This window comes from Uranotaenia lowii, chromosome 1 (genome assembly GCF_029784155.1).
Source record: "Uranotaenia lowii strain MFRU-FL chromosome 1, ASM2978415v1, whole genome shotgun sequence".
Classification (NCBI taxonomy): domain Eukaryota; kingdom Metazoa; phylum Arthropoda; class Insecta; order Diptera; family Culicidae; genus Uranotaenia; species Uranotaenia lowii.
The window spans coordinates 4989826-5015419 of record NC_073691.1 but is presented as its reverse complement, the minus strand read 5'-3'; the positions used below and the strand labels follow the sequence as shown (position 1 = coordinate 5015419).

Below are 25594 nucleotides of genomic sequence, written 5' to 3'. Positions count from 1 at the left end.
TGCTGTACCTATGCTTACAGTTGTTAAGTTGTTATTCCGAAGACCATGGAACAGATCAACTGAGACGGTTAGATAAATACTTATTTATAAAAATAAATTTTTAACCTAAACATTTGTTCAGAGAAACGGATTTTTACTATATAAAGAAACTTACTTCAACACTTTAAAGCCCAAGGTCGAAAAACAGTGGGTCTGGGTAGTTCAAACTCAAACAGCTGTAACTTTCAATTCCCTGGGCCGAATTTCACCAAATAACTTTGGTATTTGCTTCAACTTTTTAGCATTTCAATTTTTCATTGTACGCAATGACGATTCCAGAGTGCGCATTGATTGCTTTTAATGAAATGCTATTCAAGGTGGAAAGTGCCAAGTGCCCTTAGGTTTCAAAGGAAAAAAAAAATATTCCCTTATTAATTGTACGTCTCGGTGGTCGAGTGGTTAGCGTGGTAAGACGGTAATCGCTAGGTCCACTGATGGCATGGGTTCGATTCCCATCTCGGTACTGGGTGTTAAATGTTAATCTTAAGTTGTCCACGTCATTTATTCAGTCTGTAAAGCCTAAATCGGCTAAGACGGTGTATGTCTTTTAAATATTGCATGGTTTTTATGAGCCACGTGCGTAGCTGTGATTTTTATGGAAACATTCTCTGTGTAAAAGTTACACCTTTTGGATCGTATTACATATACTGACTGACTGGACACTCGATTTCGTTTTTTGGATAATTTTTCCAACAGTACGCAATACGCAATATCGATTCCAGAGTGCGCATCGATCGATTTGAAGAAATGCTATCCCAGTTAGAAAGTGCCACCCAACCTTCGAAAAAAAAATGGGCAATTCAGACGATAAAATCGGGCTTAAAATGTACATTTTTCCTACAGGGCATTTTCATCGGAAAAATGGTAGGCTCGCCACCTACCGTCGGTATTGTGAACCAGCTAAATTTGTTCTAAGTGTCCTGTCAGTATGATCAGTGGTATCACCTTCTGGATTTTTCTTAAAACAACAATGATTTAAAAAAATAGAAATTTAACTTCAAAATTGGTCGCCAATTATTTTTAATTTAAAACTTGTCGTATTTTTTTTTTTTTTTATAAAAGGCTTTTGCTCCGCGTCCTATTTTTTTCAAACTCCTGCCAAAGTGAGTAACTTGAAGCGTTTGCCATTTCTTAAACTTTAGTTATTTTTGAGTTCCACTGCTTTTGCGTGTTTCTCATGTTCACTTTTCATCGGGTTACTGTTTGGTATCCGTTTGTTTTCCTCTCCACCCACAACACAAGTCCTGATGTATAAGGTCCTGATGTCATCTGGCTAGAACACAAACAGAAAAAAAATACGTGCGAAAAGAAAATTTTATTGGCGTTTTCGCTTCGAAGCTATCGTTTAGTTGAATTTTACCCTCAAATCTTCTAATTTACCGTGAAATATCTGTCCGCTTTGTACGATTATTAATTGCTGTTTGCGATGGATGTGAACTGATTAAGTTAAGGGCGACGGTTTAAGCCATGTCCCGAGTGCAAAAATTACTTCCGCCTCAACAAGATAAAGTTCCGCCGGAGGGCGTGAACACTGGCGTCGATCTAGGGATGCAAAAGCTTTTAGCTGCCCAACAGCAGCAACTGGATGACATAACGAGCGAATCGTCCTTCCTGGAGTTCCTCCGGAACGAGCAAAGCTGCCTGGCCGCGGTAATTTCTAGCGGCAGTAATTGTGTGGGGATAGGGAAAAATGGTAATGGTGAAAATAGTGATGAAGTGGATGTGAATATTATTTTCGACCAAGTGAACCAATTGGCCGGTTCGGCTGGGAACGATGAACGGGAAGTGGACGAAATCCTTCGGGAAGCGGAACAGTTAATTCGGAAGCAACCGGTTCTAGTGGGTAGCATAGGGGAAAACTGGTGTCAGTTTCCCGATGAGGCCAACGGGTTGGGTGAAATGCGGAGGGTTACGCGTGACATGAGGGATATATCGTGTGAATCGACGCCGATGGAGATGCGTAACGGTGTGTTGGAGGAACTGGAAGCGATAGCCCGCCGGGAGGAGGAAAGTAAACATCTTACTGAAATGGTGAGTCATTTGAATTTTTAAATTAGATAGGCAATCATTTTTTTTTTAATTTTTCTGTTATCCTAATTAGCTACTAATCCTATTGTTCAATCTTTTATTTTAATCTAATTGAATAGTTCGCCTTGTTTGAACTGTTTAATTTACACAAACATTGCATAGTGAGCAGCATCCGATCCAATGTTTCATAGGATCGGATATCATGGCAAGTATAAAACTGTTTATGTAATCTGATGATGTTGACATTCGTGAAACATATCAGTCTTCCAATTTAAAAAAAGACAAAAGCTCCAGAGACTAGTAATTTTCTTCACTTTTTGTCTCTGGAGCCACTGTTGTTACAGCGATCTTCTTATAGAAAGATTTGTTGAATAAAAAAAAAATACCTTTTTTTCACAATTTATTTGTTAAGAGCCGTATTATAATAGTGTTGATATGTTGCTTGTGAAAATTAATACGATTTTCATGACACATTTTTCTAAGAATTTTGAACTATTTCAACTTGGATATGGCACTCGCAACCGTGTCCACAAACATCATAGCCTCTTCAGCTGTAGGTTGTATCTGATTGGCTGGTAGTACAAAACCATATCGTCCGTTGTCGCGCAACTCCACCGTGTACGCGTACTTAATGTTCAGTACTCCTCGTGCCCAATCGTCAGATCCTCCCGCAGCTGGGTACAGGGTGTTACCAGATGGACCAACCGTGTAGCTTTGGCCTTCGACCTGAAGCATTTTCTATAAGAGAAAGCACATTTTCATATGAGTATCTATTACATGAAGTTTTTGCGATAAACAAATTACCTCTGCGGCAGCGTCCCCAACACTTTGCAGATCTTTATGATCTGGGGGAACGACTCTGTCGTAACCCCACGGATAAAGAATGTATTGGCCATAGCTGTGGAACGTTAGAAATCCTTTCCAATTGGCAGCCGAGGTTTGCATAAAATCCTGAACGGCTTTAGTTTCCGGCTCTGAAAACGGTCCACTTCCAGCAAAAATGTCCGAGCAAGGTTGCTTCGAAGCTCCCTGTCCCCCCCACTTGTAGCCATAGTTTCGATTCAAATCTACTCCGGCACACAAGCCAAAGGAAGAGCCTCGCCGATTCTTGCGCCACAAACGATCATACGTTTGCGTGAATTCATAACCGTCCGGATTGTGCACCGGCAGGACATACCAGTCGATAGCTTTGATGTACTCTGGCTGATCGTCCCACTCTTCGACCATGTTGTGTACGATGTATGTTACCGTGGCCGGGCTGATCCATTCACGGGCATGAATGCCACCGTCGATCCAGACGGCTGCGTTTGAAGGATTTCCGTTAGAGATGCGGAGCACTTTGAGGTCCCGCTGCTGCAGCGATTTTCCTATGCTTTTAGTGCTGCACAGCTCCGGAAAAGTTTTTGCCAAGTAATCCATCCATTCGTAGATGTCTTCCAACCGATGGTAAGCCTTCCATGTCATGCGATGACCTAGAAAGTTGAAAATGTATAAAAAAAAATAAAACTGGATGGTTTTGTTAAGAGTTTAATTTCGAAAAACATACAAATCAGACCACTAAGATTCATTTTAATTTTTGTATACAAAACATAAAACCTGCCCTTTACTTATTAGATCTTTTAGATCTTCGTGTTGTCTCTACAGAACCTAAGAAAGATTTCTGCTTAAATTTTTCCAAATACCTCATACAGTTACAGAAAAACTACAAGGTCGGTTATTCGTTTTACCAACTAGTTTCTACAAATCTTCAATAATGAGTGTTAACTGATCATCACCGGTGGATAATAAATTCTTTTAAGAAGAATATCAAATGAAAGTAATTAAAATTATAAACGGATAGATTCGATCCTTTTGTCCGATCGGGGTACAAAAAACGTGCTTCGTGCATGTATCATTTTATAGATAATTGCCAAATCAGCCTATCGACTGCTTCTTCTAGTCAATAATACGACAAAAGGTCTTGTATGGTAAGAAGTTTTCTTAAAACACGCTCTTGGTTCATTTTCAAAACCTCTATCATGCTTCCTAATCTAATCTATCCGTGTATAATTTTCATTCCTTTCATTTCATTACTTGCTATAAAAATATAGTACTTGACTGTAATGCCATTAATCATTAAATTAAATCAAACTTTAATAATTCGATCGGTAAAAATGACCGGTTATTCTTTTTTTTCTGGGAATTTAACATTTTGATGTCATTCTTCCCTAAGGCCTACCGGTTGTTCGGTTGATTAAGTTGTTCGAAAAAAAAATTGCCGAACGTTCTTGATCACAAAGGACGAATTGATAAACTTTTTACAGTTTGTTGGGTAAATATCGTGGTTTTCCGAAAATAGCAATGTAGGAGTGTTAAGTAAAACTTATTTGTCAAATAGTCACTTTGCATAATTACAGTCACTCGAACATCCCAACTGACTACCGTAATCTATGCGCTAAAAACTCGAACCGGTTTCAGCTTTTCCTTAAGTGCAGATGATATTACCTATAAGATTTTTCCCAGGCATTGCAAAATTGCACTTGTTTTTTTAAATCTGAATCATGACTATGAGGGTGGCAGCCAAAAAAAGATATGTCGAATTTCACGTGTGAAGTTTTTGAAAAGTTGCGGATGAATCAAAAGCTACGCGAAGTACAAAAGATAAATATTGTACTTCGCGTAGCTTGATGCTCGATGTGATTTCTATAGAATTTTTGACGGTTTATGGGAACAACATGTTTTCCAAGCAACAGTTTGTCAATAAACTTTTGGCGGAACAAAGAAAAGAAAAATGGAATGAATTATGAGTTTATTCGAGTTTTAAGATTAGAATCCCTTAATAATTATTTTTATTGAAATTGATTTATTAGTAGTTGGATAGAAAATATGTAATTCATTCGTTGAAAACTCTATAGAAATCAATTTTTTTTATCCGAACCTTTATATACACCTAAAGAAGAGATCTTAAAATTTTAATGCCGATCGGAGCTAACTAAGTGCCGAAAAGGAGCTGAAATGTGCATTGCGCCAAAGATGATATGATTGCTTTCCCATCACCGTAAAAAGACTCGAGAGCTCGGGCAAAATGATACAGGACCCCTACATACAAACATAAAAGCGAAACAAGAAAAACATTTTATGGGACTTTCATCCTATTGATAATTCATCCTAGAAACAAGAAAAAAAAAGAATGTTGTCGTTAAAATTCGAACTCACAACGATTCCTACTACCATCATCTTTATAGGACATCTTTACCAGTGTACCTGAGCCAGATGGCGAACGAGGGTTAATTGTCATACTCATTCTGCAACGGCCCATCACCAAAAACTCACAGAATCTGGCGTTTGTCCGGGGGTTTGTCAGTATTGTCTTATGATGGGAAAAGGAATTGAAAACGCAGTGCAGTTTTTTTTGAATTATTTTTATCAAGGTACATCAGCGGCGTTCAATTTTTTTCTAACGATTAAAAGAAATGAATGCGAATTTATTTCGCTAACTCAAGTGGAAAATTTGGAATTTCATAAAAATTTGTAATTTGTAATTTATTAACTTTAACGCAGCCTGTCGGTTACAATTAACTATTAGTTCAGGTTAAGGAAAAAATGGTTAATAATCTTGGAAAAAAAACCGTTCCTTTTTCTTCGATATCTGGGCAAGCACCGGGTAAACCGGGACATCTGGAAGGCTGATGAGGTATCAATATTCAGATAAATTGAAATTATTGTTTTCAATTCAAACAAATATGATAGGATTGAGGTGGTTTTTCAAATATTTTTATGTTTTTACGCGTCAAAGCTCTAAATATTTTTCGAAATAAGCTCGAGCTTGAGCTTAGACAAACCGTACATTTCAGTAGTTGCTACTCCGTGATTGACAGGAACCATCAAAATTGTACAAAGATCCAAATAAATGGGGCTTGGGATTAGCTTACCATTTTCTGTGTACACGTTTCGAAGGCTCCTTATAGTTGTAAATATTTTTCGAAATGGTTGATTACTTATAATAAGATTTTGGAAATTTCATCTGATTAATTGTCATAGAGGGCCCAAAAAGTGATTGCGAGAGCTTAAAATGTAAAATTTGATTACGTTGTTTGATAACAAAACCGAGGCTATCTAAGAACTACTTTTTGTAAATGATAAACTTTGATTTTCCTGTGTTGGTGTTCGATTGACTTAAAAATATACACACGTTTTGGAAACAAATAATTTGAATTCAGTGTTGATGTTTTGCAACATCAGTTATTTTTTTCGCTTACGGTTAGTGATCAATTAAATATTGATCTCTATGCTGATGCTTCAAAAACAGTTAAAAGCAAAAAAATGTAAAATAAGGCTTCAAAAAATACCATTTTTCCATTTGGTCTTTTCCTTTGTTTGTTCCTACAGCGGATGCAATTTTAAAATTCTGTTCTGGACCTATGAAAATCTGTGTGCCAGGCAAAACACTCAATTATCACTTAAGCACGATTTTATAAATATTTTATTCAAAAATATATATGATAAATATATGTATATCGCAGTGAACTAAAGAGCCGCTTGCGGCTCGCGGGCAGCAGATTGCCGACCTATGCGCTGGGAGGTTGATGCCGGAGGTCTCAAATCGAATCATCACAGCTAGCGTTCACATCTTATGGATGCCAATAACTTTGACATATTGAAAAATTATGATTGAAGTGAGGGCTAAATTTTGGGTGTAGCTATAGTTTTGGCCCAGCCATTAAAAATTTTCAAAAACTTTCAAACACACTTATTTTGATTTTTCAACCATCATATTTCAAATTTTCGATAGTTATGAAACTTCAAAGTCGAAAGTAGAATTATGAACAGTACTATAACTCTACACACTCTTTTGCCCAGATATCATTAGGTCATCTAGGACCCCTTATATTGTAAATCTACTAGGTACTAGACCTACTTGAATACCCGATCATTAATTGTTACGTGAAACCAAATGTTACCCTGTGTAGCGAGCGAAAATCTGTAACCGTCAGCATTTATAAAAATAAAATCGATTTAAAAATAGAAGAAAAAAGTGCAGAAAAATATGAAAAGTTGTGACAGAAAGTATTATATGGAAACAAAAATGGTAGTAATTTAATGAAACCGGGACGTAACATAATAAACGCTCCGTGTTGTTAACCAAAAAATAATTGCAATTGCGTTCTCGCACCGTTTGTGTCCCCCTTACTAAAATATTCTTACGCCCCAACGGATATGAATGCAAGCTATCGGTAAAGTTAACCTTCACCGAGTATTGATAAAACAACAATTGCTCGAGCGCGTTACAACGATTATTCTCACCTCGCTTGGACATCTTTCGTTGGACTTTCATTGCCCCAAAACGGAAAATAAATCAGTCCGACCATCGCCGCCTACAGATAGATCCCGAGTAGCTATAGTTTGGAGAGCTTAAAATTAATTATTTTCGCGGAAATACGTGGCCTGCGGGAATCGAAACCGGTCTTAGTTCCATCCAGGTTTCAAAGGCGTGATTCCGTAAATTGTATTCGTCTATGAACGTGAATTTCCACAATCCAGAACAGTGGAGTTGAACGTATAGGCGAGAATACTGTGAGCCCCTATATAGTCGTTCCGATAATTGCTCTGTAATTGACTGAATCCTTTTACCGGTGATTTGTTCGATGTACCCAACAACATACAAATCGACAAAGTTTGAACAGTTCAAGAAAAACGGTGCGTGGGTACAAAGAAGTGTTACTCACGCGATTAGGAGGAGTTTTGTTTGTCGACAGGGGGATTTACTAATAGCGGAAAAGTCATGATAGATCCACTGAAGGTAAGATTTCCTTAGCTTAACTCGTTGAGTTGGGAAGCGCCTGAAAGAAGAGAAAAAATGCCTAGAAAAAACTATCCTTAGCCGGAAATTATATTTTAATGAACTTGCCGGAGGTGATTCTTCATGGTGTAATTTGTGTGGGAGTAGCCAGGTGCTGCTCCCAGTTTTTTTTTCAATCAGGATTTTAACGTATACGTATAGGTACTAAACTTCGTCGCTGATTTGCACTTTTCACGCGATTTTACTTCAGTTTTTGTTACAGAATCGGGTTTGAAGTGGAAAAAAGGAAAAGTTACAAAAAATGTTGATCGATTTTGTATGAGACAACTGAAGTTTATATATCAAACCATATTCCTGAATGAATTCAAAGAAGACTTGATAATCAAGTGATTTACTCACTACTGATTCTGGAGAAGCTAATTGCCAGCCAAAACCTTTGTTATTTATGTTCTTATAAAAGAAATCTCTATGGGTAACAAACTGGACCCCACCCCAACTTGTGTCGTCCCTTATAGGGTTGTTGTTTGCACACAACGGTACACTTTCAGGAGTGAGTGGCACATGTCCCGTTCTTTCATGGTGCCACATATGCACGTTTGCAGTATAACAATACGAAAGGGATAAAATTTATTCACTTTTTTTCATTGTCACTTCATTTTCACATCATCTTAAGACGTTTATTTATGTATAAGAAATAAACTCGTGAAAAATGCTCTAAATTGATCAAATTAAGTTTGTATTGGAGAAATTCACAAATATGCCCTTTCTCATTATAAGGACATACATGTATGCAACTGAAGATAGTTTTTCCTCAATCAATCATTCAGGGATGGGGGTGAAGCTCATGGGCAGTTAGGTGTTCCTCGTCCTGGATGTCAGAATGCATTCATAATAAACGCGACCGCCCAGCTAAAGTGCTATTCACATCGCGTTTAATGCTGCTAGTGCAACGTGGAAGTCGTTAACACTGACATGACACTCACAATAAAAAAGTCAGATAATTTTGATAGTTTATCCCCCTTGATGTTCTACAATGCTTCAGTAGGTGTAGTATCTTCTGCCTTCATTCTTCTTTTTCCGTAAAAAAAATACTTTAAGAATTTGGGGTGGGTGCCTAAAATGTCAGAAGTGCTCATGAAAAACGAAAATATTACTAAAAAAATTCATCTAGAAAACTATGAATGCAAATTTAGCTAAATGAAAAAATAAGGATATCTAAAACCTTTGAAATAAGTCATAAGTGACAACAAAGCGTCCAAATTTACTTGAAGGGCACCAACCTGCGCTTAAAACAATGTTAGGAAAAAAATACGCGGCTTTATCTTGATTGGGACAAATAATCGTACCTCATCACATTACAATTAGACTTCTAATATAACTATCTAAAAGTTATAAAACTATAAGCTAGCTGCTATCTAAAACTTATAAGAAAGACTAAAGGAAAAGTGATGGAAATTATAAAATTTACCAAATTGACAAAAAATGACAAAAATAATAAAATTCCGAAAATGACAAAAACCACGAAATAAAAAATATAAAATTGAACAAAATGATAGAATAAACAAAATTTTAAACAAACGGAAAACCAGAAAAATTACAATAATAACAAACCTGACAAAAATGACGGAAATGGCAAAAATAACAAGAATGACAAAAACTACAAAAATGAAAATAATGACCAAAATTACAAAAAAAAACAACAAACTATAAAAATGACATAATTACAAAAATTATAAATGTGACAAAAATGACAAAAACGGCAAAAATGACATAAACGTCAAAAATGTTCAAAATGAAATAAAGGCAACAATGACAAAATGATAAAAATAGAAAACATAACAAAAACTACAAAAATTAAAATAATGACAAAAAAAAACAAAAGTGGTAATTGTAGAAATGCCAAAAATAAAAAAAAAATCACAGAAATGACGCAAATAACAAACATCACACAAATGACAAAATCTACCAAAAATTACAAAAAAATTGTTAATAATTATAAAAATGACAATAATCACGAAAATGACAAAAATAACAGAAATGATAAAAATAACAGAAATCACAAAAATGAAAGAAAAAAAATGACAAAATGACGAAAATGACAAAAAGGACAAAAACGAAAAAAATGACAAAAATGACAGAAATGACAAAAATGACAAAAATGACAGAAATGACAAAAATGTCAAAAATGACAAAAATTACAAAAATTACAAAATAGGCAAAATTGAAAAAAAATACAAAAATGACAAAAATAACACAAATAACGAATTGATAAAATTGGCAAAAATCACAAAAACGATAAAAATGACAAAAATCACAAAATTGGCAAAAATGATAAAAATTAAAAAAACTTCAAAAGTTACAAAAATGACAAAAACTGCAAAAATGACAAAAATGACCAAATTTGCGAAAATGACAATAATGACAAAATTGGCAATTATGAAAAAAATGACAAAAATAACAAAAATGATAAAAATGAACAAAATGACAAATATGACAAATATGACAAATATGACAAATATGACAAATATGACAAATATGACAAATATGACAAATATGACAAAAATGACAAAAATGACAAATGTGACAAATATGAAAAAATGGCAAAATTGGCAAAAATGACAAAAATGACAAAATTGACAAAAATGACAAAAATCACAAATTTGGCAAAAATGACGAAAATGACGAAAATGACAAAAAAGACGAAAATGACAAAAAATGACAAAATTACAAAAATGACAAAAGAAACAAAAATGACAAAATCGGCTTAAACGGCAAAAATGACAATAATTATAAAATAGACAAAAACGAAAAATATGACAAAAAGAAAAATGACAGAAACGACAAAATTTACAAAAATGATAAAAACGCAAATATGACATAAATAAGAAATGTCACAACAAAGGATAAAATAACAAGAAATGAAAAAAAAACGACAAAATTTCAAAATGACGAAAAGATAAAATTGACAAAAGACAAAAATAACCAAAAATTACAATAAAGACATGAATGACAAAAGTTACAAAAACTTCAAAAATTGACAAAAGTTACCAAAATGACAAAAACAAAAAAAATGGATACAAAAAATGACAAAATCTGCAAAAGGAATAAATATGAAAATGACCAGACCAAACCAAATGACAAAAATGACGAAAAGTTAATAAAAGTGACTTTTGACAGAATTGCTGAAATTTTAAATTGTTTTCATCATTGTTTTTTTTTTTTCATTATTTATAAAAATTAGGCAGCGTTTTATAAGTGTTTCGAAGGAGTTCTCGCAAATATTTTTGTAAAATTTCTATCACAACCTATTTTAATTTTTCAACAGAACTTTTCCAGCCACTCGTTATCAAATTGCATTGAAATGTCAATAGTCATGTCGTGAGTCCAAAAATGCGTTTAAAATCAATCATATCGAAAATACCGGAAGCAACGCATTTGCGGGCCTTCAATATGTGTTTCGTCATTCCCCAAACATATATTTTGTTCCTCTTTCAAGTTTCCCAGAAATTTTCACGCAGTTAAACGCGCCAACTTTGCCACTTCACACCCTGGGCGTTGGAAAAAAGTTTGTTCAGAGTCTGTGGGGGAACTCACGCAATTCTTCATAACAACATCGGCGTCGTTTCCCGTGACAACGACTTCGAGCCGGCATCAAGGATGTTCCCGCCAGGCCAGCCAGCCAGCTAGGCAGGACAATGAACAAGGAAACCGAATTCACAAGTCACTAGTTTCGATCGGAACGCTCGCTGATTCGGTTGTTGTACCCTTTCAAATCTTACCGTCACGATTCTCCCATAGATCCAGTCGATCCCTTGATGGGTTTTCCTCGTCAATAGCTCGCTGCATGTCCTCGATCAGCACCTGGTAGGAAATTTGAGCTTTCTTCAGAAGTTTTCCCGCGTCCCGCAGGTTCGGTCCCTTCAGGAAGATATCGACGAAAGTAGTGTTGTAGTTCCACATCGAGGCCGCTAGAATGGAACAGATACGGAAAATTAAAAACGTTTTATTAGAACTGTGTGTGATGTGAAGCATAAAAATTTACACAGAAGTGTGTTGAATTAATTCTAACAGTTATGTGATAGATATAATCATAATATGTGGTGCAAAAAAATTTTCAATATTCTGTGTATGTATAGTACATTGTAGTACTGGCGTTGAAAGTTGAAATCCGAGCTAAACTAATTTCTCGCGGTACAAACACTAGTAGCTTGTACTAGCGAACTCGCGACACTATTTTTCGTCACCTACAAGTCAAACCCTTTCACTAGAGGGGTCGCATGATGAAATCGGAGCTAAACTAATTTCTGGCGGTACAAATACTAGTAGCTTGTCTCCGGTCTCAAGTCCAAAGTCTCTGTCTCAGGTCTCAGGTCTCATTTTTCATTGCTCTTGTCTCATGCCTCAGGTCTCATGACTTATGTCTTACGTCTCATGCCTCATGTCTCATGTCCCATGTCTCAGGTCTAAAGTCTCATGTTTCATGGTTCTTGTCTCATGCCTCAGGTCTCAGGTCTCATGTCTCATGCTGAGGTCTCAAGTCTAATATCCCTTGTCTCAGGTTCCAGGTCACAGGTCTCATGTCTAATTTCTAATGTTTCATGTCTCAGGTCTCATGTCTCAGGTCTCATGCCTCATGTCTCATGTCTCACGTCTCAAGTCTCAGGTCTCATGTCTACGGTATCAGGTCTCAAGTCTCATGTACCATGTCCTTAGTCTCAGAGATAAGATTTTCCCAACTCCAAAAAGATTCTAAGTGTTTTCCTTTGAAAAGGACTTAATATTTTCTCTCAAAAACCGTGTTAATTCGCGAAAACCGTGTAAAAAAAACGTGTTAATTCCCGAAAACCGTGTAAAAGAAACGCGTAAAAAACCCGTGTGAAAAAAACCTTGGTGTACACTCCTTACTTGTTGTTTTGTGCACAAGAATATTCAATTCAAAATTCTCTTAAACTGCAGATTAAGTTTCCCTCATTCATTTTCAATTGAGTTTGGCCATTAATTCCTCATGCAAGTAAATGAACCAGCTAAAACTAAAAATTTGTATAGTAAAAAAAAAATCTCCATGTCCTAATCTACATGCACTGGTGCAAGTTTTGGATTTTAAATTTAATTTATAATTATTTCAGAAACATATGAAAACATCTCACTCAAATGTCAGATTCAGGATTCAGATTTCGATATCCGATTCAGATATTATATTTGAGATTCAGATTTTAGATGCAGTTATCATAAAATATTCTTATAAACTTTAATTTATTTGTTCAAACCGTGGTCGTAGGAATGAGGGATTTTTTATATATGGGCTCGGTTGTTGAAATGCGCAGAAAGTTTGGCGATGGTATATATATATTCTTATGCGGGTTAATTTTTACAAATTTGGGAACGCTTCCTTCAGCATGATAAATTATGTTGGAAAATTACGTCGAAATACTGAGGATGCGCCTAAATAATAATAATGCTGTCGTTTAAGTTTTTGAATAAGCAGCCTGTTTTTCGGATTCAAGCCAACTCAAAACCTTTGTTTCATCACTCCACACATGATGTGACCGACAAAAATGACAAAACAGTTAGATGTATAAAGGTTAACAGCACTGATGAACATTAAACAGATGAACAAGCCCGAACAACAAATCTTCAGAAACTAGTGTAAAATTTCAAATGAAGCCGTAAAAAATTGACAAAAAAAAACAACATCTATTGCATGATTGGTAACTTTTCAACGGCGCAATAGAAATATTACTGACGAACAGTCCTACGTAGCAGTACCAGTTCAATACATCGTGCACTTCAATGTGTGACTTCTGTGGTTCTTATTGTACAGCGTTTGGTACTTCAAGCAAGTTTGAAAAAAAAAAAAATAGCGAACATGTTTAAGACTTATATTCATCATTTGCTAAGTTATGGATAGGTTTCGAAACTTAATCAGCTATATCTGATTTAAAAAACTACTATGACAATTAACTTATACGACCCGTTCATAACGGACTTGATTTTTGTATTTATTTTTGTTAATACTGAATTTTCATTTTGACAGTTATCTCTTGTGTCCTTGACTCTTAGGAGACATTTGGTGGCTCAACTAAAATACACAAAATTGATTCAAAATTCATCTTGAGACGAAATGAACCACAATCGATAGTTCTTAATCCAAGGAATTCATTTCAGTCACTCATAATATTTGAATAAGGTACACGAGATTTAATTTCTGCCCGGGCATAGTGAAATTGAAGAAATAATCTTGATTTTATAGAAACATATCAGTGGGTCTTTTTTTATTTCGCACTTTTTGTTCATAGTTTTTGCGCTACACGCAAATTGGTTTATCGAAAACAAAATTTATGATTGAGATTTCCGTTAAAAAAATCAAAATAAATAGTAAGACAATTTTGACAATAGCCAATCAAAACCAGAGTAGTGCTATTTTGGTTTCGCTCAGTGCATTTTTTTATATTGAACAGTTATTTTGAATAAAAACCTTTTTAAATGAGCATAATAAAGCAACAATATATTGGGGTGGCAATGGATGTATGGGAAGAATTTCATGATGAAATTTTGAAAACCGAGCATATACATTTTATAAATTTTCCCTGACCTGTGCAAAATTTAAGCAAAATCGGACTTGATTTAAAGGTGCCTCAAAGCACTCAAAGTTTCGGTTTTTTACCCTCAAAAATCACCAAACGGGGGGGGGGGGGGGGGGGGGTGGTCTACATAAAATCGAGAAAATCGAAATCGCAATTTAGATGCCAAATGATCTTAAAAGACATAACACGTCGAAATCTGGTGTTATCTCGAAAAAAAATTATTTGGTAAGAAATCGGCTTTTCGGAGCTTTTTCCAAGATAAAACCAGTTCTCGACGTTTCATGCATTTCTAAGTCATTTGGCATCAAAATTAAAAATTACGATTTTCCGGATTTCTTTGGCTGCCACCCGAAGCCCAAATGTATATCGTGTCAAAGTTGGAACGTTTGTTGCTCCATGTAATACCATTCTGTTCGGGACGCTTCTGTATGAACCGTATAAAAATTATTACTTTAGTTTATAAACATGACATTTCAGTTAAAATTATTAGAATAACGGAAACATAACACCAATTAATAATAATGATCCCTTAGTTTAAGTAGTTTTAGATTTTTATTTTCATACTCGTTTTGGCCCTAAGGGCCTCCTTTTACCGAACTTATCCTGCAGCTCAGCTATGGCATTTTTCTTTTCCTGATCATCGTAATCGATTCGCCACAGCTGGGCGCCGTCGTATTTCACCGGTTGTTCCGGCTCGCTTGGTTTGGCCAATTCTTCAGGTATGGCTTCCGTTGACATGCTAGGGTCCACAACCAACCCATCGGAACTTTTGACCGATGAGGAAAGTTTACGAGCAGTCACAGCACCAGCCATAGTCCACAGCACCACCAACAAACACAACACTACAGACACAAGATGGTTCTTCATTTTGATATCACGGATCAATCATTTAATATATTATTCGATATCTCAATATCCTTCTAATATAACGAGCACTCTCACGAACCGAACGACGGCAATCGACTAAACCGGGAATCGAACCGGGATCGAGTTTTATATAAAGTGTCCCTGTATATTCCCGCAGGATGCTCGGATCAACAAAGCTGCTTTCACCTGCGATTGGGGAAGATTCAAAGCCGGTTGATATCGTCACCCTCGCCGTCATCATCATTCATTGAGTGGTGTCTCGAAGTAAGTCCCGTTGATCGAAAAGTTGCACATTGGAAGATTTTCGAAATAAATAAAAATCTTGGGTAATGTGATCTTATTTTAAAATTCAAATATTTTAATGTTAACAAAACTTAAATTTTTTAAAATTAAATTTTTTATTGCAATTACAATTTTGAGCTTCTTGATCGCGACTTTCTCATTTGTTCCCAATGTGGTTTTTGAATACTTGTTTCACCAGATCCACCCACTCTTCGGCGTCTTGACGACCTCAAACCTATCGGCGGGTGAGCAGCCGGTAGACTTTCGGGTGACGCTGCCCCCTGATGCCTGATCATGTCCATCGTTTGCATATGATCTTTCGAACGAACGCAACGAATGCTGAAGTAGGTGATCGAACTGGTTTGTTTGGGTTTAGCGGCAGCTTCACCGGCTTAAGTAGTATTGCTCTTGCGGTTATAACTTCTTTTATTTTATCTCTTCTGAAGCGTTTTTGATTGATTTAGAACCCAAACAAGGAGTGCGATTGTCTTTTTTAGGTTTTCACGAATAGTCAATTGTTGGAAGAATTCTCTCAAAAATGTGAAGATGTCTACTTTTTTGGACCGATTAAGCTTAATTTTTCTTCTCATGTAAAAATATTAATTCATTAGACATTAACAAATCATAACAATTTTACCTCTACGCTGATGTATACTGCAAAAAAAACTCATCATCGAGTTTTCTGGCGACCGTCAAAAATTTTCTCAACGATTCAGCACGACCGTTGCCTTCATGCTGGCAAATGTTGGCACGCGCCTATAAGTGTTTTTCGCACATAACTTCGCCATTATATGCACATGTCATTCATTCTATAGTTAAGAAGACCTTTATCAAGTTCCAAATGTCCAAAAGATTCAATTCACGGCCCGAAAACATATTGAACGTCCATCGAAGAATGTATGTAGACATACACGCATAGGCACACATATATATGAATTGATTCTTTATATTCATCTCTCGAAGATGATCCCTCCACCCATCATTCAAAACCTGACAGTCAGATCACGTTCAATGGGCCAAATTTGTGTGTCGCAGTTTTCAATTACGTTTTGAGTTTGTATCGTTTTTTCTTCTCTTTGTTTTATGTGCTTAACCTGATTCTGTACCTTCATATAAGTTAAGTTTGCCACAAGAATGTGCCATCATAATCTGTTCAATATTTCGGACGAGAATTGGCATCCAGCCAGCATCGCTAGATTGATTGATTACCCTAACCGTTATGGGCAACTTAATAAGGGGGTCATAAATCGATGCATAAATTGATTGCTTCTGCAACAGGTGCTGTCAGAATATTGATTGTTTTAACGTTCAATCGGTCTCAGATTGTTTACCCATTAAAGTTCGTTCTAGCAGTGTCAACTCCTGACTTAAACGTGCTTAAACCTCTTTATTCCTCTCGTGTTTCTATCGATTTGTACTAAATTTATAGGTTAACAGAAAGTTTGAAAAACCTTTAAAATTTGTCAAAAATTCGGTGTTTTGTATTTTAATATTCCAATGATACCAAAATGTGACATGTTACTTAAACTTTTCTAACACCATTTTTGTGACCATCAAATTCAAAAATCGATTAGCGCAAAATGTAGCTCTTACACACTTAATCTTTTATCCTGTGGTCGGGACGATTTCGTCCTGTATTTACAACAGCTTAAATTACAGGACAATCTCGGAACAGAAAAACAGCTTCAGCTTACTCATGTACAAAGTGAAATTTATTGTAAAGAATTTGATAGCTGTTCAACAGCCTTTTTTCTGCCGATTCTTTTTTCTTCGAATGTGAATAAATTGAAAATAAATCATTTGCTGAATATTGAGAATTGTATTTTAGTGGCGTTGAAAGGTTTCTTAAACAATATTTTTTACAGATCGCTTGAGAGAACGAAGAAATATGACGATTTTCAACCAGGAGTGTCAAATTGATACTCATACGTTTGATGCGCATGTAGGCAGTTTGTGTACAATAAAAGAAAACAAAATTACATGTACACGGAAAAAATTGCATGGGTTTTCTAAATACAGGATCATGATAATTTTACTATGTCCACGATCTAGTGTTTTCTACCACGATTTAGTATTTTCTACCAGAAATCTGGTTTAAAGTACTACAACATAGAATTTTTACTATGCGAACTTTGACAGCTCATAGTAATTTTCCCGTGTCTAAATTACCATGCGCATGATATTTAGATATTGCTCGATTTGTGTTCTTGCAATTACTATGCGCATGGTAATCGTCTTTTGTGAAGTCGGAAATACTATATCCATGGTAAATTCTTCATTGTGCGCTTCGTTTGAATGTGTTTTGTTTTCTTTTCGGTCGTTCGTCGCGATTTAGGAACGCGAACAAGCTGTCCGGCGCGGGTAAAATTGTAAGTGTTTAGTTTAACAATCAATTTGTGATCATAAAGCTGGCCTCCCACCCTGCCAACTCTCGGTCCCGGCTCAAATCGCAAAAAAAATTCTACTGGAAGTGCTGGAGCCGGAAGCCGAATTTTATTCATTGGCACTTCGATTTCAAGAGGCATTTGCTCAAGTCCCAGACTCCCACCCCGGAAATTTATCATCGATGGCCAAAAGGAGTTCCGAAACATCCCAAATCGGTATGGAAAAAAAATCGAGATTCAGCGGTTTAAGCGTAAGTTGAAATAATTAATATCAATTTGCCCACTAATTGATTTTTATAAATTTGTTTTCAGAATATTCCAATTAATTATCAGATGTGATTCGGTCCGGCGTACTGTGCTTCACACGAAGAAAAGTTATGTAAGTGAAACACTACTTATGAAATAAAAACGTGATATGAAAAAATTGCATTTTCAATTAAAGGGCTCGAAATATCACAATAATTAGTAGAATCGATTATGCTACGAGATATTCATACCATGCTTCATGGTAATTTTACTATTTGGATCATGGTAATATGCTTGTTTCTATCATAACACATACTATTTTCAAAATTGAACATATTAATTTTACCATGCATGATGTAAAAAATACTCATGATTTCATTGACAATTTTACTATGAACGTAGTCGAAATTACTATGCGCAGCCAAAATTTGTTGGAATCGAATGCAAAAATAAAACACTTGGTTTGATTCCAGGTTAAAGATAATTTTATTGAACATCATCTCGTCAGGTCATTATAAGCGAACGTGTTGCTCTATCGATTGTTAGAGAGTTTTCGGTGTTTCTCATTTCTATATTCGCCTACCTATAGCACACACTTATACGCTGCCGCGCACGTATTGCACAGCTTTAAGTTTCCCACCTAAAGCTTCCCATGCATACTGCATACAATCGCATGCTGGCGCTCAAGATGTAATAGGCTGTTGTCAATCTATTTGCTACCTATCTATAGTATATATTGTGATGAATGACAAATTGGTTTTGATTACAGTTCACTTTCTAATTAAACTTAGTGCAGTGAAATGTTACTTTTAACACTTCCCCACAATTTGCACATTCAGCATATTCAACAGTCGCCGATGCGTATTTTTAGGTAACCCCTTGGTAAACGCGTCGGCTGGTTGATCTACACTCGGGATGAATTGCAGCTTGACTCGCCCTTGCTTGATGAGGTCCCGTATGAAGAGATATTTGATATCTAGATGTTTCATCCTCTGGTGTGATCTTGGTTCCTCTGCTATGCTTATGCACGGAATGCTGTCCTCCATTATAATGAATGGTGTTATAACCACATCCAATTCATTAAGAAGTTTTGTTATCCACATCCCTTCTTTGGCAGCAGCACATAGTGCAATTAGTTCTGCTTCACTCGTTGATAGGCTGATTGTTGGTTGTCGTTTCGTTGACCACGAAATCAGATTTCCATAAAGTTGATATGCATATCCTGATACCGACTTCCTGTCGTCTGGATCATTTGCAAAATCCGCATCTCCAAATCCAACTAATGCAGGTCTATCGTTGTGTTTTGCATACACAATCTTCGTGTTACTTGTTCCTCTCAAGTATCGCAGAATCCGTTTTAATCCTGACCAATGCCAATCTGTTGCGCAGTTTGTATACTTGCTCAGAGTACTCACTGCAGCACAGATATCTGGTCTTGATGTCAACGAGAGATATTGAAGGCATCCTATCAATTCTCTATATGGTTGATCAGTAAGTTTCCCTTCTGATTTTGACCATTTAGTGTTATTATCCAGAGGTGTCCCCACTGGTTTACACTCAGCCATTCCAAATCTTTCGAGAAGTTTCTCAACATATCGCTTTTGAGAAATCTCGATAATTTGATTTTCAAAATCACGGTTGATTTCCATTCCCAGGAAATGCTTTACTTCGGAAAGGTCTTTCATTTGGAATAACCTTCCAAGTTTTTCCTTTATCCATGATATTTCATCTATGTTCTTAGCAATTAACAAAATGTCATCTACATAGAGTATAAGAATTATCCCCTTGGATTTCGATTTGTAAATACAACAATCGTTTTTAAGTGAAACAAATCCAAGTTCTTCCATAGCATCATTGAAACGTTTGTTCCATGATCTACTTGCTTGCTTTAGTCCATACAAGCTCTTATTCAGACGAACAATCTGACTTTGTCCGTCTTCATTGAGTGGCAATTTCATGAAGATTTCCTCTTCCAATTGTCCATTCAAAAATGCTGTTTTTACATCCATTTGGTGTACAAGTAGTTTATGTTCGTTTGCAAGTGCAAGTGCCAAACGAACGCTTTCGAGCTTTGCAACAGGCGCGAATGTTTCAATATAGTCGAATCCTGGTCGCTGTGAACATCCTTTAGCCACTAACCGTGCCTTGTGCCTTCCATCTTCTTTTAACGAGAAGATCCATTTTGAGTATATTGGCTTTACTCCTTTTGGTATACAGTTAACCACTGTCCAAGTATTGTTGCTATGCAATGCATCTAGCTCTTCTTTGAGTGCTTGCTTCCATTCCTCCCAGTCCACTAGTTCTTTCAAGTCTTTGATGTTTTGTGGAATTTCTCCATTTTGAATTGAAGCCATTCTTGCTGAGTAGTCCGAAAACCAATGGGGTGGTTTTCTATTCCTCTGGCTCCGTCTCAATTCTTGTTGATCTGCATCTTCCTCTCCATTAGCTTGACTATCATTTGCGCTTTCGTAATCAGTTTCGCCAACTGATTCCTCCAATGCATCCTGATGCTCAACTGGATCTGGATTCCGTTCAACTATGGTATCATCTTCTATTTGATCTTCATCAGATGGTGATCCTTGACTATCATCTTGATCCTCTTCACTAAGATCTTCATAGTTATCCTTGAATTGAAATTGTGTGTATATTGTCAAATCCTGTTCCCCAGGATTGACTTCATCCAATCCATTTCCACGATAAACCATGACCGATTCGTCGAATACAACGTTTCTACCAATTTCAATAGAATGTGTTTCGTCATTCCACAATCTAAAACCATTGTTTGCGTATCCCACAAAAATCAATGATTTAGTCTTGGAATCCAATTTTTGACGTTTCTCCTTTGGGACTTGCTTGAATGCTCTGCATCCAAAGATTCTCAAATGTTTCAAATTGGGTCGTCTTTTAAACCACATTTCATAAGGAGTTTTATCTGACTCTAACCCTTTTGTTGGAGATCGGTTCAAGAGATATGTTGCAGCATTTAATGCCTCACCCCACATATCTTTAGGTAACCCGCTTTCATGAAGCATTGCTCTTACCTTTTCCATCAATGATCTATTCATCCTTTCACTGACTCCGTTTTGCTGAGGAGTATATGGAACTGTATAAATCATTTGAATTCCGTTTTCCTTACAGTATCTTTGGAATTCGTTGCTTGTGTATTCTCCGCCATTATCACATCGCAGCATTGAAATACGAGTTTCAAAATATGCTGATGCCATGGCTTCATACTCCTTGAATCTCTCAAAGACTTCAGACTTATGTTTCATCAGGTAAACTACGACAAAATGCGTATAGTCATCGATAAAAGTTACAAAATAGCGATAACCATCGTATGTTTCCTGCTCCATGTTCCCACAGACATCTGAGTGTATTAATTCTAATGGTCGTTTCGATCTTGGCGATTTCATACCCTGAAATTTGAAAGCAGCTTGCTTCCCTGCCAAACAACCATTACATACGTCAGTCTGATTTTTCTTTTCAGAAGATAGATTGATTCCCTCAACCATACCTTTTCTAATGAGTTTCTCCAAACTAGTAGTACTTAGATGTCCTAGTCTTTTATGCCATGTCTCGAGACTCACCTGTTTTCCAAAATATGCTGATCCGTTTGCATCTTCTTCGGACTTTCCATCCCAAATGCAATCAATGTAGAATAAACCATCAGTGAATCTACCTTCACCGATTACCTCATCTTGGTATTCAAAGATAACCTCTTTGTCTGAAAAAGTAACCCTTTTCCCATGAAGACTTGCCCTTCTAACCGAAAGTAAATTTTCTTCAAGATTAGGAATGAAAAGAACATTGTACAATTCCAATTTCTTTATTAAATTCTTGCCAACCACAGATTTCAGCCGCAACTTACCCATCTTCGTAGCCCGAAGATTCTCGCCACTTTTGGCTGTGGAGATCATCAGTGGTTCCGGAAGATCCTTCACGTCATCCAGCAGGCGCTGGTCGTTGACCATGTGGTCGCTCGCACCAGAGTCGACCACGAAACGAACCCGTCTGGTCCGCTTGATCATCTTCGTTTTTGTCATCATGGCGTGGGGTCGTTTGTTGTCATTCTTTTTCTGTTCCTTCTGGTATTTTTCCTTCTCCTGCGCTTTGAACTTCTTCATCAAAGGGCACTTGTTGTAAAAATGCCCCGTTTCGTTGCAGCCGAAACAACGCGTGGTTTTCTTCTTTGATGCAAGGGCTGCGTTCGGCGAATTCTTTTCCCTCGCCATGTCTTCCCCAGCTTCTGCATCAAAGAACATCCGTTTTATTTCGGTAGTGGTTTTTCCGCACAGGTCTTCATTCGACAACACAAGTAACGCTCCTTTGACATGCTTGTATCGCTCTGGAATGGCACTAATCAATGCGTGGACCTTTTCCTCCTTTGAGATTCCGCAATTCATCCGCTCCAATTCCCGGACGATTATATCGTACTCATCGAAAATCGTCCTCAGAGGAGCATCGCGATGACGATATTTGATTGAGAACAGCCTTTCTCTCATGTTGACGAGTGCAGCAGTGCCCGCCTTCTCGTAGGTTTTAATCAACACGTCCATGGCTTCCTTGGCGTAGTTAAGGCCAATTAATTTGTTCAGGACTTCGTTGTTTACAAGCATGACGATTTCGTCGAGTGCTTCGACGTCATCGTCCAGCCGTTTCTGAAGTTTCGTCTTCCTTGCGGCTTCTTGCTCCGGAGTAGCACCTGCAACCGCTTCGTAATACTCTTCTTCGTTCGGAGTCCGGGTGAGTGTATGGAGCAGCTTGAGCTTCGCCAATCGGTTCTGGATGCGCCATTTCCACGGTCCAAAATTCGCTTCGGTACCGTCGAAAACGTTGGCTCGCTCCGCTTGCAGAACAGTGGTAGCGTAGGGTAAGGTGCGCTCGAAAGTTCCCCTTTCGAAGCCACCGTTCCTACGTCCAGCCATTGTTCGGAGTTGTCGTCCTGCCCTGTTCCGATGTATGCGTCACTCGGTGTCTGCTTCCTCGATGACTATCAGTCTACCACTGATCAAGATCTGCTGCTTCCAGTTAACCACTGGTTTAAGATAACCGCTCCAAGCTCTGCTACTCCTACCAGTTGACCACTGGTTTTTCTGGTCCACTCCAAGGGCTGCTGCTCTTACCAGTTAACCACTGGTTATTATAGTACGATGTACTGTCCGAGGTCTCAGTTGACCACTGGGCCCATAACCTTTTGTTGGAATCGAATGCAAAAATAAAACACTTGGTTTGATTCCAGGTTAAAGATAATTTTATTGAACATCATCTCGTCAGGTCATTATAAGCGAACGTGTTGCTCTATCGATTGTTAGAGAGTTTTCGGTGTTTCTCATTTCTATATTCGCCTACCTATAGCACACACTTATACGCTGCCGCGCACGTATTGCACAGCTTTAAGTTTCCCACCTAAAGCTTCCCATGCATACTGCATACAATCGCATGCTGGCGCTCAAGATGTAATAGGCTGTTGTCAATCTATTTGCTACCTATCTATAGTATATATTGTGATGAATGACAAATTGGTTTTGATTACAGTTCACTTTCTAATTAAACTTAGTGCAGTGAAATGTTACTTTTAACAAAATTAACACAAAGTAAAATTACTATGTGCATGGTAATATCAAGAACAAAACATTATTGACTCAAAAATATGGTTGCGTGTTGTTCGTTTAAACCACGGATCTAGTAATTTTACTATGCTTTTTTTTTGTGTGTATTCGGGTATCTTACATAGGGGAGATGAGGGCATAACGAGCACTCGAGGCATAATGAGAACTACGCTTTTCTACGAAAGTGCGTATTTTCTTAAATAAATTTTCATGAGGATTTGTTTCGTACTTCCTATAGTATTAATTTTTCACAAAAAAAGGGATCTCCTTATCATCTTTACAGAGATATTTAAAAACAAACTAGCTTGGTTCTTAAGTTACGAAAATATTATAATTTTTGAGCACCACGAAATAAGCTCTTATGATCTTAAAATAACCTTGATCTATAATGTACGCACTGCAACATGATGTACACATTGTTTCTCAATTTTTTCCATCAAAAAATTTTTGATTTTTCACTTTTATCAATTTTAAAACACGTTTTTACTTAAATTTGTTGACTAGGGGCATATAGAGCACCATATTATCGAGGCATAATGAGCATTTTCTGCCGTAGAATCTAGCAGCGAATTAAAATTGATTTATAGCGCCACACCTTGACTAGTTTTCATCCGACAATTTAGCCTATTGGTAAGGTGTCGGAGAGGTAATCAAAAGACTAGAGTTAGATTTCTGTTCGAGGTGATTTTTTTCCATTCACAATTCATGATCGATTTTTTTATTGTTACATTATACGGCTAGTAGCATCATCCTCCGAACAAAGCACTTAATGTATGAGCGTGCGTGAATTGTTTGTATTTTACAAACAGACCTAGATTATTTTGTTATTGCTTTGTTTGATGAATCTACGACTCACCTGACTTCATCGAATTGAATTCGCTGCTAGATTCCCCGGCAAAAACGCACATCTTGCTCTGATTAATGGTGCTCATACTGCCTCAGGGGGGGGTTCTCATTATGCCTCCACAGTGGCTGGTTTTCAGCTTTTGGCAAAAATTTTTAAAATGCATTTTTTAACGTTTTCATCTAGTTTTTCACGTTTCAGCCCGTTAGGGAATAGGCTTTTCAAGTGTCTGAACACGAAACAATAATGTAACCTCCATATTATAGCTATTTTCTATGGTTAAATAACCGTTTTCCTTAAGGTGGCCATTATGCCCCCATCTCCCCTAATCAAATAAAATGAAAAATGTTTGCATAGATTCGAGGGCCTTAAGCAATGTGACCCCTGGGTCATAGTCGTTTTAACTGTTTAAAACACCCGAATGTATGCAAACAACCAACCTTTAAGGTTAACTCTCTTAAGAATCGAAAACGTTGCTTGCTGTCTGCTAGCTTCAAGATAAGGCTTTTTTGGGAAAAAATATAAAAATCGGAACAAGTACTTTTGAAAATATGTCAATATTATTTATCAGTTAACCATTAAAGTGTGGATACTGGAATAATAACTTCTGAATAATTTTACCTTCAAATTTGCAGCTTTTATTCGATGGAGATGACGATTTGCCGGTGAAGGATTTATCTCGCAGGAAGAGTTTTGTAATCAGTACCGATAACTTCAAGAACTCCCATCAGGATCAACATCACCAACAGAGACCTCACATTACGCCAAATGAAACCTTTGTCGTTCAAGGTACGGTGCTTAACGACATGCGCACCAAGAAGAATGTGGGATCTTCAGTAACTGCAATTGGCGGAGGAAGAACTACCCCAGGTACTCTCAGTGGCCAGGGAAGTAAGGCTTCAACGCCCAAAAAGCGAATAGGATCGAGGCCG

At 36.9% G+C, this 25594-nt stretch overlaps 2 protein-coding genes across 4 annotated transcripts in view; one reads left to right on the top strand and one right to left on the bottom strand.

Annotated features, from left to right (window-relative positions):
• The first annotated feature begins 1277 nt into the window (after window positions 1-1277).
• Window positions 1278-25594, top strand: part of LOC129738755 (centrosomal protein of 162 kDa-like) — an 80718-nt gene continuing 56401 nt past the window's right edge. The window contains exons 1-2 of one of the 3 annotated variants that reach the window (XM_055730016.1): window positions 1278-2070; window positions 25298-25594. In XM_055730016.1, the coding sequence (XP_055585991.1) occupies window positions 1507-2070; window positions 25298-25594 (861 nt within the window). In that variant the 5' untranslated portion in view covers window positions 1278-1506. Of the gene's footprint in view, window positions 2071-7330; window positions 7847-25297 lie in introns of those variants that run through there. The other 2 variants (XM_055730015.1, XM_055730018.1) reach the window with 2 other exon arrangements.
• On the bottom strand, window positions 1385-15417 carry LOC129738758 (carboxypeptidase B-like). The gene is made up of 4 exons (XM_055730022.1): window positions 15024-15417; window positions 11626-11814; window positions 2872-3539; window positions 1385-2805 (listed from the first exon to the last, which is right to left on the bottom strand). The coding sequence occupies exons 1-4, from the start codon at window positions 15295-15297 to the stop codon at window positions 2560-2562; spliced, it is 1377 nt and encodes a 458-aa protein (XP_055585997.1). The 5' UTR covers window positions 15298-15417; the 3' UTR covers window positions 1385-2559.

Coding starts and splice junctions, on each gene's coding strand:
- LOC129738758 (XM_055730022.1), bottom strand. CDS start 15,297: ATGAAGAACCATCTTGTGTCTGTAGTGTTGTGTTTGTTGGTGGTGCTG. Junction 11,815..15,023: donor TGAGCTGCAGGATAAGTTCG/GTAAAAGGAGGC, acceptor GTTCCATTCTAG/CGGCCTCGATGTGGAACTAC. Junction 3,540..11,625: donor TCTATGGGAGAATCGTGACG/GTAAGATTTGAA, acceptor TCAACTTTCTAG/GTCATCGCATGACATGGAAG.